Raw genomic sequence first — 15873 nt, 5'->3', positions numbered from 1 at the left:
CAATAGAGACGGCAATAGAGCCGCCTCCATTTAAAGCAATGCGCTGCGGGCGAGCCCGGGATGAATTGTCGGTAAGGGCTTAAATATATAAGCCCTTCCCTGCAATTCATCCTAAAATGTGTTAAAATAAAAAAACATTGTATACTCACCTTCTCCCGGCAGCCGGAGCTCCGTGCGGCCGTCCTGCAGTGGGTGTGAAGGGGGTGTGAGTCAGACCTGCCCCCTGATTGGCTCAGCGCTGAGCCAATCAGAGGCATGCCTCACTCACACCCATTCATGAATTCATGAATGGATGTGAGTCAGACCTGCCCCTGATTGGCTCAGCGCTGAGAGGCAGCAGTCACTCACCCATTCATGAATTCATGAATCGGTGTGTGAGGGAAACCGGCCTCTGATTGGTCAGGGCTGTGACCAATCAGAGGCAGATCATTCAGCAGGCGGGGATTTTAAAGCCCCGCCGGCTGAATAGTGCCGAGAAGCAGTTCAGGAGAACTGACAGCGGCCGCGGCTGGACTCCGGCTGCAGCGGAAAGGTGAGTATACAATTTTTTTTTTATTTTAACACATTTTACGATGAATTGCAGGGAAGGGCTTATATATTTAACCCCTTCCCGACAATTCACCCCACGCACGCCGGCAGCCCATTGCTTTCAATGGAGCCGCTGTATTGCCGCTCCATTGAATTCAATGGGCAAACATCGTTCTTCTCTGACACAGCTGTTACAGCTGTGGCAGAGAAGAATGATTTGTCTTCTATATGTTCTCAATGGGGTCGGCGCTGCTGCCGCCGGCCCCATTGAGCGCATATACAGAAGAGAACAGGAATTGCAGATCGCAGATAGGTGCGATCTGCGATTTTTTGTTCTATAATTTATCGGACGAGCGCATACAAAGCACTCATGTGTCCGGACTGTATTGCCGGCTCCATTGAATGCAATGCGCTGGACAGCTCCGGCCCGTTTCTAATGAAACGCGGCTGGGAGCAGATTTTCGGGCAATTTTCGGGCACCGGTCACGCGATTTGCGGATGCGCATCCGTCATGCGATCCTCAAATCGCGCGAAAAAACGCCCGTCTGACTAAGGCCTGAATCAGTATTATTCAATGTAAAACATTGATGTCAAAAATAAAAACGTCTCACCTCACTGCAAATGTCCATGCTCTAATTCCTTTTCCATTAGCAGGAACATACTCACGCCCTTCACCGCTTAAGCCTAGTGGCTATATTTTCAAATAAGATACAAATCGCTTGGAAACATGGGCTGTGTGAAATGTTTCCTGTTTTATTAACAATTAGTGCTGACATACCAGGATAAACGGAGAACACGTTTCGATTGCTTAGAACTAGAGATGAGCGAACGTACTCGTCCGAGCTTGATGCTCGGGCGAATATTAGCGTGTTCGGGATGCTCGTTACTCGTAACGAGCACCACGCGGTGTTCGGGTTACTTTCAGTTTCCTCTCTGAGTCGTTAGCGCGCTTTTCTGGCCAATTGAAAGACAGGGAAGGCATTACAACTTCCCCCTGTGACGTTCAAGCCCTATACCACCCCCCTGCTGTGAGTGGCTGCGGCGATCAGATGTCACCCGAGTATAAAAGTCGGCCCCTCCCGCGGCTCGCCACACATGCCTTGTGAGTTAGCTGAGGGAAAGTGCTGTTCTATTGGAGTTGCTGTAGGGAGAGTGTTTGTAGTGAGTGTAGGCTTCAAGAACCCCAACGGTCCTTCTTAGGGCCACATCTACGTGTGTGCAGGCTGCTGTTAGCAGTGGAGAAATTTTTTTTTCTTCTCAAAATCGGCAGTGCAGAGCATTGCACCCGGCATTAGGGACAGAAGTGGTGCTTAGGCAGGGAGAGTGTTAGGAGTGAGTGTAGCCTTCAAGAACCTCAACGGTCCTTTCTAGGGCCACATTTAACTGTGTGGAGTACTGTGCAGGCTGCTGTTAGCTGTGTTGCTTTTTTTTTCTCAAAATCGGCGGTGCAGACCATTGCACCCTGCATTGATACTACAGGCACAGAATTGTGTAGGCAGGGCCACAACACAGTTATTAGTCATTGAATAGGCACAGTGGGCCTTTCCTTTTAACCAAAAGGGAAAAAATTATATTTGCCCTGCCTCTGTCAGTCCTAAGGGCTCTGGGTACGTGTGTGCTGCGTGGAGAACGTAAAAAAATCAGACGCAACCAGCTACGGTTGAGTGCAGCCTTGCGCCAATTTCTTTCCTGCCTGGGAAATACCTGCTCTGCCACAGTTAATAACTCTGCAACAGTAAAGTTCTGTGACACTTTTGCAGGGCCGCAACACAGTTATTAAACTTATTATTCATTCACTAGAGGCAGTGGGCCTTTCCTTTTAAACAAAAGGGAAAAAATTATATTTGCCCTGCCTCTGTCAGTCCTAAGGGCTCTGGGTACGTGTGTGCTGCGTGGAGAACGTAAAAAAATCAGACGCAACCAGCTACGGTTGAGTGCAGCCTTGCGCCAATTTCTTTCCTGCCTGGGAAATACCTGCTCTGCCACAGTTAATAACTCTGCAACAGTAAAGTTCTGTGACACTTTTGCAGGGCCGCAACACTGTTATATTAGTCATTGAATAGGCACAGTGGGCCTTTCCTTTTAAACAAAAGGGAAAAAATTATATTTGCCCTGCCTCTGTCAGTCCTAAGGGCTCTGGGTACGTGTGTGCTGCGTGGAGAACGTAAAAAAATCTGACGCAACCAGCTACGGTTGAGTGCAGCCTTGCGCCAATTTCTTTCCTGCCTGGGAAATACCTGCTCTGCCACAGTTAATAACTCTGCAACAGTAAAGTTCTGTGACACTTTTGCAGGGCCGCAACACAGTTATATTAGTCATTGAATAGGCACAGTGGGCCTTTCCTTTTAAACAAAAGGGAAAAAATTATATTTGCCCTGCCTCTGTCAGTCCTAAGGGCTCTGGGTACGTGTGTGCTGCGTGGAGAACGTAAAAAAATCAGACGCAACCAGCTACGGTTGAGTGCAGCCTTGCGCCAATTTTTTTCCTGCCTGGGAAATACCTGCTCTGCCACAGTTAATAACTCTGCAACAGTAAAGTTCTGTGACACTTTTGCAGGGCCGCAACACAGTTATTAAACTTATTATTCATTCACTAGAGGCAGTGGGCCTTTCCTTTTTAAAAAAAGTTAAAAAATTATATTTGGCCTGCAGGCTTGCGCCAATTTATTTCCTGCCTGTGAAATCAAATCACTGGTAATACAGCATGCTGAGGGGTAGGGGTAGGCCTAGAGGACGTGGACGCGGCCGAGGACGCGGAGGGCTAAGTGAGGGTGTGGGCACAGGCCGAGCTCCTGATCCAGGTGTGTCGCAGCCGACTGCTGCGCGATTAGGAGAGAGGCACGTTTCTGGCGTCCCCACATTCATCGCCCAATTAATGGGTCCACGCGGGAGACCTTTATTAGAAAATGAGCAGTGTGAGCAGGTCCTGTCCTGGATGGCAGAAAGTGCTTCGAGCAACCTATCGTCCAGCCACAGTTCTGCGCCGTCCACTGCTGATAATCCGAATCCTCTGTCTGCTGCTCCTCCTTCCTCCCAGCCTCCTCACTCCACTACAATGACACATGCTCAGGAGCGGGAAGACTCCCAGGAACTGTTCTCGGGCCCCTGCTCAGATTGGGCAGCTGTGGTTCCTCTCCCACCAGAGGAGTTTATCGTCACTGATGCACAACCATTGGAAAGTTCCCGGGGTCCGGGGGATGAGGCTGGGGACTTCCGCCAACTGTCTCAAGAACTTTCTGTGGGTGAGGAGGACGATGACGATGAGACACAGTTGTCTTGCAGTGAGGTAGTAGTAAGGGCAGTAAGTCCGAGGGAGGAGCGCACAGAGGATTCGGAGGAAGAGCAGCAGGACGATGAGGTGACTGACCCCACCTGGTGTGCAACACCTACACAGGACAAGTCTTCAGAGGGGGAGGCACGGGCAGCAGCAGGGCAGGTTGCAAGAGGCAGTGCGGTGGCCAGGGGTAGAGGCAGGGCCAGACCGAATAATCCACCAACTGTTTCCCAAAGCGCACCCTCGCGCCATGCCACCCTGCAGAGGCCGAGGTGCTCTAAGGTCTGGCAGTTTTTCACAGAGACGCCTGACGACCGAAGAACAGTGGTGTGCAACCTTTGTCGCGCCAAGATCAGCCGGGGAGCCACCACCAACAGCCTCACCACCACCAGCATGCGCAGACATATGATGGCCAAGCACCCCACAAGGTGGGACGAAGGCCGTTCACCGCCTCCGGTTTGCACCGCTGCCTCTCCCCCTGTGCCCCAACCTGCCACTGAGATCCAACCCCCCTCTCAGGACACAGGCACTACCGTCTCATGGCCTGCACCCACACCCTCACCTCCGCTGTCCTCGGCCCCATCCACCAATGTCTCACACCGCACAGTCCAGCCGTCGCTAGCGCAAGTGTTGGAGCGCAAGCGCAAGTACGCCGCCACGCACCCGCACGCTCAATCGTTAACCGTCCACATAGCCAAATTTATCAGCCTTGAGATGCTGCCGTATAGGGTTGTGGAAATGGAGGCTTTCAAAGCTACGATGGCGGCGGCGGCCCCGCGCTACTCAGTTCCCAGTCGCCACTACTTTTCCCGATGTGCCGTCCCAGCCCTGCACGACCACGTCTCCCGCAACATTGTACGCGCCCTCACCAATGCGGTTAGTGGCAAGGTCCACTTAACTACGGACATGTGGACAAGCACAGGCGGGCAGGGCCACTACATCTCCCTGACGGCACATTGGGTGAATTTAGTGGAGGCTGGGACAGAGTCAGAGCCTGGGACCGCTCACGTCCTACCCACCCCCAGAATTGCGGGCCCCAGCTCGGTGGTGGTATGTTCGGCGGTGTATGCTTCTTCCACTAAAGCACCCTCCTCCTCCTCCTCCTCCGCAACCTCTGTCTCGCAATCTAGATGTGTCAGCAGCAGCAGGACGTCGCCAGCAGTCGGTGTCGCGCGGCGTGGCAGCGCAGCGGTGGGCAAGCGTCAGCAGGCCGTGCTGAAACTACTCAGCTTAGGAGATAGGAGGCACACGGCCCACGAACTGCTGCAGGGTCTGACAGAGCAGACCGACCGTTGGCTTGCGCCGCTGAGCCTCCAACCGGGCATGGTCGTGTGTGACAACGGCCGTAACCTGGTGGCGGCTCTGCAGCTCGGCAGCCTCACGCACGTGCCATGCCTGCCCCACGTCTTTAATTTGGTGGTTCAGCGCTTTCTGAAAAGCTACCCACGCTTGTCAGACCTGCTCGTAAAGGTGCGCCGGCTCTGCGCACATTTCCGCAAGTCCCACACGGACGCTGCCACCCTGCGCACCCTGCAACATCGGTTTAATCTGCCAGTGCACCGACTGCTGTGCGACGTGCCCACACGGTGGAACTCTACGCTCCACATGTTGGCTAGGCTCTATGAGCAGCATAGAACTATAGTGGAATACCAACTCCAACATGGGCGGCGCAGTGGGAGTCAGCCTCCTCAATTCTTTTCAGAAGAGTGGGCCTGGTTGGCAGACATCTGCCAGGTCCTTCGAAACTTTGAGCAGTCTACCCAGGTGGTGAGCGGCGATGCTGCAATCATTAGTGTCACCATTCCTCTGCTATGCATCTTGAGAAGTTCCCTGCAAACCATAAAGGCAGCCGCTTTGCGCTCGGAAACAGAGCCGGGGGAAGACAGTATGTCACTGGATAGTCAGAGCACCCTCCTGTCTATATCTCAGCGCGTTCAGGAGGAGGAGGAGCATGAGGAGGATGAGGAGGAGGGGGAAGAGACAGCTTGGCCCACTGCTGACGGTACCCATGCTGCTTGCCTGTCATCATTTCAGCGTGTATGGCCTGAGGAGGAGGAGGATCCTGAAAGTGATCTTCCTAGTGCGGACAGCAATGTGTTGCGTACAGGTACCCTGGCACACATGGCTGACTTCATGTTAGGATGCCTTTCTCGTGACCCTCGCGTTACACGCATTCTGGCCACTACGGATTACTGGGTGTACACACTGCTCGACCCACGCTATAAGGAGAACCTTCCCACTCTCATTCCCAAAGAGGAAAGGGGTTCGAGAGTGTTGCTATACCACAGGACCCTGGCGGACAAGCTGATGGTAAAATTCCCATCCGACAGCGCTAGTGGCAGAAGGCGCAGTTCCGAGTGCCAGGTACCAGGGGAGGTGCGTAGATCGAGCAGCATGTACAGCCCAGGCAGTGCAACAGTCTTTAAGGGCCTGGACAGCTTTATGGCTCCCCAGCAAGACTGTGTCACCGCTCCCCAGTCAAGGCTGAGTCGGCGGGAGCACTGTAAAAGGATGGTGAGGGAGTACGTAGCCGATCGCACGACCGTCCTTCGTGACGCCTCTGCCACCTACAACTACTGGGTGTCGAAGCTGGACACGTGGCCTGAACTAGCGCTGTATGCCCTGGAGGTGCTTGCTTGTCCTGCGGCTAGCGTCTTGTCGGAAAGGGTGTTTAGTGCGGCTGGGGGAATCATCACAGATAAGCGTACCCGCCTGTCAACCGACAGTGCCGACAGGCTAACACTCATCAAGATGAACAAACCTGGATTTCCCCAGACTTCTCTTCTCCACCAGCGGACAGCAGCGATACGTAAGCAATACGTAGGCTGCACCCGCGGATGGAAGCTACGTTCTCTCTCACCATCCAAAACGGGGACATTTCTGCTTCATCAATCTGTGTCTAATATTCCTCCTCCTCCTCCTGCTCCTCCTCCTGAAACCTCACGTAATCACGCTGAAGGGGCAATTTTTCTTAGGGCCACAAGGCTCACTCATCTAATTTTTCTAAACAATTTTTATATGTTTCAATGCTCTTAAAAGCGTTGAAACTTTAACTTGAACCAATTTTTCGTTAAACTGGGCTGCCTCCAGGCCTAGTTACCACTTAAGCCACATTAACCAAAGCGATTTATCGGTTTCACCTGCCATCTTGGTTGGGCATGGCCAATTTTTACTGAGGTACATTAGTACTGTTGGTACACCAATGTTTTGGGGCCCTCACCTACAGTGTAATCATAGCAATTTGTATGTTCTTCGCCTGCACTCATGGTACAGAAGTGTGTGTGGGGTTGGCCTACACTTTAGCTACATAAATGTAACTTGGGCCTTGGCTATACTGCAGCTACTGAAATGGAACTAAGACTGCGGTCCCACTATACTGCTGCTTCGGAATTGTTCCTGGGGCCTGTGTAGGCTGCTACTATTACTGAAATGGAACGAAGACTGCGCTCCCACTATACTGCTGCTTCGGAATTGTTACTGGGGCCTGTGTAGGCTGCTACTATTACTGAAATGGAACTAAGACTGTGCTCCCCCTATAATGCTGCTAGTGATATGTTAGTGGGGCCTGTCGCTAATGCTACGGCTGAAATGTTACTAATTCTGGGCTCTGCCTATACCGCTGCTAATGGTATGTCACTGGGGTGTGGAAACAGAGGCTTCCCAAAGACATGATGGCGGCGAGGCCATTTCCCACCAACGCGGTTACTGTTAAGGTGCATATAACCACGGACACGTGGAGAGGACACGTAGTGCCTCCAAAACATCCCCCGCCACGGCCCACTTAATCCTGGCCAGTGGCCACATTCCGAAAACCAACTACATTAAACCGCGCTACCAGGTCCGCAGTCACCACCACATTACCACCAACGAGGTTACTGTTAAGGTACATATTACCAATCAGACTGGGGCATGCAGTGTGGGCCGAAGCCCACCTGTATTAAGCACGACATTACTACCTCAGCTGTGTTGGGCAATGCAAAGGGATATTTCTATGTACCGCCGGTGGCTTCCTGGCACCCACCCATGCTGTGGGTCCACAGGGAATTATAAATGCATCTGTTTCCACTTGTAAAGAACCCCAGTCAGACTGGGGCATGCAGTGTGGGCCGAAGCCCACCTGCATTAAGCACGACATTACTACCTCAGCTGTGTTGGGCAATGCAATGGGATATTTTTATGTACCGCCGGTGGGTTCCAGGGAGCCACCCATGCTGTCGGTCGACAGGGACTTCACAATAGGGAGTTGTACCTGCCTGTGTCTATGAATTAAAAAGCCCGGTCTGACTGGGGCATGCAGAGACACCTTGACAGAATGAATAGTGTGTGGCACATAGGTTCCCCATTGCTATGCCCACGTGTGCAGCTCCTGATGGCGGTGGCACAGGATTCTATTTCTCATTGCTTCTGTACAGCATTGTGGGCTATCGCCCCGCCCCTTTTAAAGAGGGTCGCTGCCTAGCCGTGCCAACCTCTGCAGTGTGTGCCTGCGGTTCCTCCTCATGGCAGACGCACTTCTAAATAGACATGAGGGTGGTGTGGCATGAGGGCAGCTGAAGGCTGCGCAGGGACACTTTGGTGTGCGCTGTGGGGGGGAGGGGGGGCGGTTGGGAAGCATGTAAGCCAGGAGAAGTGGCAGTGGAGTGTCATGCAGGCAGTGATTGTGCTTTGTTGGAGGTAGTGTGGTGCTTAGCTAAGGTATGCATTGCTAATGAGGGCTTTTCAGAAGTAAAAGTTTTTGGGAGGGGGGGCCCCACTCTTGCCGCTATTGTGGCTTAATAGTGGGACCTGTGAACTTGAGATGCAGCCCAACATGTAGCCCCTCGCCTGCCCTATCCGTTGCTGTGTCGTTCCCATCACTTTCTTGAATTGCCCAGATTTTCACACAAGGAAACCTTAGCGAGCATCGGCGAAATACAAAAATGCTCGGGTCGCCCATTGACTTCAATGGGGTTCGTTACTCGAAACGAACCCTCGAGCATCGCGAAAAGTTCGTCCCGAGTAACGAGCACCCAAGCATTTTGGTGCTCGCTCATCTCTACTTAGAACCTTGCGCAGGAGTGTGAACACTTTTTAATAGGCCTTGTACTAAGCTTCCCATCGGTTTTCTAGTAGTAAGCGTAGATGCAGTCTATTTACCATCAAAAAGCTGCATGTTAAACAGTAGCTCAGCTAATGAATAAACTTATGTTCTGTACAGTGATGCTGATGAGTGATAATTGCACTATATAAAAAATGTAGATATTAACGTATAGCAATAAAACGCTATATGTACACCCCACACTTACTGTACATTGTAAATATCACACAGCTGACCAGACTTTGTTTTATACTACTGTTATCTTACTAATGAAAGATCTAGAAACCAAAATAGGGATCGCGAATGCTTTGAGCTATAAAGTAAAGGCCCATTTAGATACAACGATTATCGCTCAAAAGACATCTTTTGAGCGACAATCATTGTGTGCATTTACACGGCAAGATGATAGCTAAAAAAATCGCTCAAACGGCAGTTTGAGTGACAGTTTTGAGCATTCACTTTGCATAAGTATGTAAATGAAGGCTCACGCTGTATGTAAAAGACAAGCAGGACCGTTATCTTCTGCATAGAGCTGTTATCTTCTCTGAGCGCTTAGCTGGTATACAGCTGAGAGCTCCAAGCGGGTTATGCAGAAGACAGCTGGAGCGCTGTCTTCTGTATACTCCTTCTGTGTTCTCCGAGCGGGATACCACCTGAAACAATAGTATCAGCAGTATCCCACTGGGAACTCAGAGCACTGTCCTGATAAGACTCATCTTTAACGAAAACTGCATGATGGCCGCTCGTTTAGACGATTCTCGCTCAAAAGACAGCTTTGAGCAGATTTTGAGCGAGAATCGTTGTGTCTAAATGGGCCTTCAGTCCTTCTTGTCTGTCAGTAATTCTGAAAATATTCTTGCACTACTGTATCAATATTTCTTCATTGTGCTCCTTCTGTCCGTTATTCGTAGGAGATGCACTTCCACCCCAAGGCCCTAAAGGACGTGAAAGGCCAGATTGGTGCCCCCATGCCAGGAAAAGTGATTGACATTAAGGTGAAAGAAGGGGAAACCATTGAGAAGGGACAACCTCTCTGTGTACTTAGTGCCATGAAGATGGAGACTTTGGTAAACTCTCCAGTCTCTGGAACAGTCAAGAAGATCTATGTGAAACCTGACATGCATCTGGAGGGTGAAGATCTTGTGTTAGAAATAGAATAAATTGAAAATGTAATGGAACAGTCATGCAAGAAAGGGTATTAGTGAAACGCCTAGTTTTCTGCGTCCTCTTAGTAAGTTGGAGAGGGTGCTGTATGGTTGTCTCCCCATGCTGCTGACAGTATGTCTTATCAATGTCAATAAAGTGCTTTTCATGTGGGTTGAGGGACCTAAATTGATACCTGGATTATTTTCACTTTGCTAGAAAAAAAAATTTGCTAAATAGCACACACAAATGCTTTTTTCTGGGCTTTCAGGCGCACATTAGAAAAAGTTTGCCAATCTGCACTCTTGTCTTGGTGCAGAGTAATTGTTCTGCTGGTGATTGCTTACTGTTTGAAAAGGAGTCAGATGTTTCACATAAAGTATAAATCTCTCCAATTTCTCTTTTAAGTGCCAAACTGCAAATGGCTGAACTTGAAACTACCACTGCTGCTCCATCCAGCTCCGTAATATATAGGAATAATATATGCATTATAGACCCCTACATGTTACATTACCCATTACATACAGTGATTGACTGTGTAGCAGCTAAAGACCAGTGGCTACATCCAGGGAAGGCATGTGTAACCCCTTATTGCTGCTCTATAACCGCTGGAGTACTTCTTGCCATCTTCTATATCAGTTTCTCTGCATATTCTGAGAAACACACGATTCTGTAGTAGGTTTCAGCACTTTGAACAGAAGTACAATACTTTGCATATAAGCGAAGATTGCAGAAGTATACATATTACTGTGTGCAAAATGAAGCATTAAAACTACTTATCCTGCTACTGAAATATGTAAAAAATACATTATTTTTACTAGTAATCATTATAGTTTAGCATTTCATGACCCTAAGCAATAAATTTGTAATATTTTAATTTACCGTATATACCGGCGTATAAGACGACTTTTGAACCCCGAAAAATCTGCTCTGCAGTCGGGGGTCGTCTTATGCGCCGGTAATACAAAAAAAAAAAAGTGTAAAAAAAAAAAATTTTATTACTCACCTCCCACGGCGTTCTGTCGCGCTCCGGCAGGATGTCGCTCGCTCCGGCAGGCTGTCGCTGGCTCCTCGTCCCCGCCGCAGCATAGCTTTCTGAATGCGGGGCTTGAAATCCCCGCTTCCAGAAAGCTAATACACACGCCGGCAGCCATGACAGCATTGAATGGCTGTGATTGGCTAAAGCACACGGGGCTTCAGCCAATCACACTATTCAATGACATCATTGAATGGCTGTGATTGGCTGAAGGCGCACGTGTTAGCAATCACACCCATTCAATGATGTCATTGAATAGTGTGATTGGCTGAAGCCACGTGTGCTTTAGCCAATCACAGCCATTCAATGATGTCATGGCTGCCGGCGTGTGTATTAGCTTTCTGGAAGCGGGGATTTCAAGCCCCGCATTCAGAAAGCTATGCTGCGGCGGGGACGAGGAGCCAGCGACAGCCTGCCGGAGCGAGCGACATCCTGCCGGAGCGCGACAGGACGCCGGGGGAGGTGAGTAATAAAATTTTTTTTTTTTCTCCACTGAATACCGGCGTATAAGGTGACAGTTGGGGGGTCGTCTTATACGCCCCGTCGCCTTATACGCCGGTATATACGGTAGAGTCATTTTTGCATCTTTGTTCTTATCAGAGCTCTCTACATTTAGCCTCACTTAATGAATTTCTTTCCCTTCATACCTACATAGCCACAGTCAATAGATTTCTAATTGGTGCCTTCAAGACAAATAGCTTTTTAGTCCTGGAAGCACTATAGGTTCATGTTTTAAAACAGGTAACACTGGACATTTATTGTAGCTTTGTATAGCAGGCACAAATAGCATGCACTGAATGGCTTTGCTGCTTTTTTTTTTTTCAATGGCAGCCGTCATATGCACAATATATTTACTTGCGCACAAAAATGGATGTGAAACCCCTGGATGCTGTCACATCCAGGAGTTTCACCTTGTGCTCAATGGGGTCGATGGCAGCAGCAGCAGCGCCGACCCCATTGAGAACATGCAGTAAAGATCGCGATCCTCTGACACAGCTGTGGCACAGGAGCACGATGTACTCTCATTGAATTCAATGGAGACGGCGCTACAGCCGGCTCCATTGAAAGCAATGAGCTACCAGCAAGCCCTGCAGTGATATTCAGGAAATATAAGCCTTTCCCTGAAAATCATCCCTAAAATGTATAAAATATATATACTCACCTCTCTGCAGCTGCCAGGGCTCAGGCGCATCCAGCCGGGTCTTCTCCCTGCACTGCTCTGAAGTGCTTTCAGTAGGCGGGGATTTAAAATCCCGCCTGCTGAAAGGGCTGCCTCTGATTGGCTGAGCACTGTGACCAATTCAGTGGCAAGAATACTCCCCGCAGAGATGAAGAAATCCTCTGTCACAGCTGTGGCAGAGGATTGCGATCTTCTCTGTATGTCAGGGGGGCCACCGCTGCTGCCGCCGGCCCCATTGACCTAACGTGAAACCCCTAGTTGTGACAGCATCCAGGGGTTTCACACCCAAGAAATCCCCTGCTGCAGCTGTCACAGCCGCAGCAGGGGATAGCTTGCAGCGCACTTTATGTGCGCATAAATGCAGCCAAGTGTGTTTTTTTTCAGCGTGATGCCCATTTCAGTCACATGAATTTTTTTACACCTGTGTTTTTGCGCACATAAATTCGCACATAAAAACTCCTGTCTGACTGAGCCCTAAGAGTGGTAGCCTGTAAGAGCAATTTGTAAGTCATTTAGCAGATGCTGAGGTTGTAAATGAATGGTAACTGTCGTGTGCTAGGATTACTTTATAGACAGTATTTGTCTCTGGAGAATGTATTGAGAGTTTAGGTAAAGACACGTTTTTGTATATTCACTGCATCCCGTCTATGAAAGGCATCAGAATGGAGTAGAGGAAATAACACACTTACATGAGCGACAATGTTGTGTAAGAAACGCTATCTTTTCTCCTTGGGGAGAGCCCCTAGATCAGTGTTTCTCAACTCCAGTCCTCAGGACCCCCCAACAGGTCATGTTTTCAGGATCTCCTATAGTAAGAACACCTGTGGCAATGTCTGAGGCGCTGACAATAATTACATCACCTGTGCAATACTGAGGAAATCCTGAAAACCTGACCTGTTTGGGGGGTCCCGAGGACTGGAGTTGAGAAACACTGCCCTAGATGGTGAGTGAGGAGACTCAAAAGGCCATTCATGCTCCTCTGGGTAATATGGAGTCTTGCTTTGCTTTTAATTACCAGTCATTGTTACAAGGCTTGTATAAAGAGTTTAAAGGGGTTGTCCCTCGAAAGCAAGTGGGTCTATACACTTCTGTATGGCCATATTAATGCACTTTGTAATGTACATTGTGCATTAATTATGAGCCATACAGAAGTTATCAGAAGTTTTTCACTTACCTGCTCCGTTGCTAGCGTCCTCGTTTCCATGGAGCCGTCTAATTTTCAGCGTCTAATCGCCGGATTAGACGCGCTTGCGCAGTCCGGTCTTCTTGTTTTCTGAATGGGGCAGCTTGTGCCGGAGACCGACTCCTGGTAGCTCCGCCCCGTCACGTGCCGATTCCAGCCAATCAGGAGGCTGGAATCGGCAATGGACCGCACAGAAGCCCTGCGGTCCACCGAGGGAGAAGATCCCGGCGGCCATCTTCAGCAGGTAAGTAAGAAGTCACCGGAGCGCGGGGATTCAGGTAAGCGCTGTGCGGTGTTCTTTTTTAACCCCTGCATCGGGTTTGTCTCGCGCCGAACGGGGGGGCTGTTGAAAAAAAAAAAACCCGTTTCGGCATGGGACAACCCCTTTAACTTTGGCTTGAAGGAATGCTGCCTTCCAATAGGTGGCACTGTGGAGGTATTATTCCATCTCCTTTATTTAAATGTTGTATAATACACTCCTAACGCAGCAGTGGGTGAGATCATGCCTCACTATCTTCTGTCCATTTTGTGTTGATACATATGGTGGAAATAGAGAGGGAAGTAAGAATGGCAGAGCCGAAGCATTTTTCCAGTATTGTTACATATAAAATTGCAGCTACACATATGAGATTACGTTGTGCACATAAATGGCTGCAATATTTAGTGCATCACCTTTTAATGACACCAGCCTTTTCATATATGTGTATTTTATGGTATCTGTGCCTCGCCTAATTAATGCATCATAGCATGCACACACACAACATTCTTAAAATAATCATCTGATCGAAAAAAAGGCAGTGGATGTAACACTGTATCAGTTTATTTCTTACTCAAAACCAGGATTTATGTTGTCTAACTTGCCTACTGTTCAGCACTATAGATACTAAATTTTAATTTAGGGCAGCAGCCGTGAATTTTGAGTAAATCTTAGCCATTTAGGGACTGCCAGCTGCTTGTTCGGGCTACCCCTGGTCTTAAGTGCCTTTGGGCTCTGCCTATTTTAAGATTTTTACCATCTAACCTCCCTTGTCTAGTTAAGAATTTATAAAGACTGAGCAGTAAGATGTTATGTGATGTGTTCTGCATTAAGACACAGTCCTATACCCTCTTTTCACCTTGACACTTGCTTGTACATAGAGCACTCATCGCTAACACCTCTTTCACCGCATTAACCCTTACTAGCACGACAATGTACAGTAGACAGCTACATAATGTACACGTATTCATCTGTTGGTCTTCACACACATCACTGATCTCTAACCTCTGCTCATACAAATGGAGCAGACTGAATTCATCTCTGTGGCTGCATTTGTTTAACTCCATCTTTGCCACTTCTGTAGATTGAGGAAAGTAGCTTTTTGTCAATAACATTTTTTACAAAGGACACTGCTAAATGATCAGCATTTTGTTCCTCTTCCTATAACACATAATCGGAGACTTTAATAAGTAGTCTGTTTTCACCTGCAATATGTGCCTTATATAACTGTCTTATAGGATTATTTGTTGCCATGATAGTTATAGGTCTGGATATGTGAAAAGGTAAAGCTTTACGAAGGGCTTGTCGCATTTCCATTTAATGTGTAATGATGGTCTATTCACAGATATATTCTGTGTGAGGAGCCTTTTGGCAATACATGGCACAGCACTTTGTGAGAGATCTGACCTTTTAATATTTGAAATATAATGAACTGTGTGTGAACCCATTTGGGTCATATAGTGGTAAATGTTATGTCTGATGTGTAGTCCTGGAGGGCCACTATTATAGCGGTGTACTATAACAGCGGTGTACACGGAGCAGGGCACACAGTGGTATAGAGAAAACTATTCACAATTATGTTACAGATTTGTTATAGCTGTCTTACATCATGTTCAGTATGTGTAGTCTCATTGTAAGACATGGTAAGCCTTTTCGATTAGCGCTTATCTCCAGCTGCGTTTTGATTTTTACTTCTAGCACAAAACGTTGTTACCTGTAATAATGAATTTCTCTGTTTACTTAGTCTATGCAACATCTTTTTGTGCACAATAAGTTCTTATTTAATACAAGCAACCATGCTATAATACATAAGAGCTTGCTTTGATGGGAGCACAGATATTTTTGTACATTTTATGCCCAATTTTCTTGCTTTTTACATTTCATTTAGTCACAGCAGCAAATGTTTTATTGTGTAGCTTGTCATGCCCTGTGCACTAACAGTGCCCATCGTATATATTTTAGCCATTGTTCACAAAGGGTATAGGGACTTGGAATTTACGCCTATTTAAGTTTATCTGCATGTAACTTCAATTCGGTCCTTAAATCAGGTGCACATTACTGCCCTCTACCTTTTAAAAGTTCAACTCGGGCTGCTTTAGAATTTTGTTATTACATATATAATCTAAATATGTCCCCATATTGCAATAGATATTTTCTGTCATCTCAAAACATGGCATATGCTTCAAGATCCAGCAGG

At 48.2% G+C, this 15873-nt stretch overlaps 1 protein-coding gene across 1 annotated transcript in view; it reads left to right on the top strand.

Moving 5' to 3' along the window:
* The window catches only part of PC (pyruvate carboxylase), a 916513-nt gene extending 905699 nt beyond the window's left edge, over positions 1-10814 (top strand). Inside the window, exon 20 of the mRNA XM_066582494.1 lies at positions 9790-10814. Coding sequence (XP_066438591.1) covers positions 9790-10038 — 249 coding nt within the window. The 3' untranslated portion in view covers positions 10039-10814. The remainder of the gene's footprint in view (positions 1-9789) is intronic.
* Positions 10815-15873: the final 5059 nt, after the last annotated feature.

Source organism: Eleutherodactylus coqui, chromosome 11 (assembly GCF_035609145.1).
Source record: "Eleutherodactylus coqui strain aEleCoq1 chromosome 11, aEleCoq1.hap1, whole genome shotgun sequence".
Lineage (NCBI taxonomy): Eukaryota > Metazoa > Chordata > Amphibia > Anura > Eleutherodactylidae > Eleutherodactylus > Eleutherodactylus coqui.
This window is presented reverse-complemented; position numbering and strand designations above follow the sequence as displayed.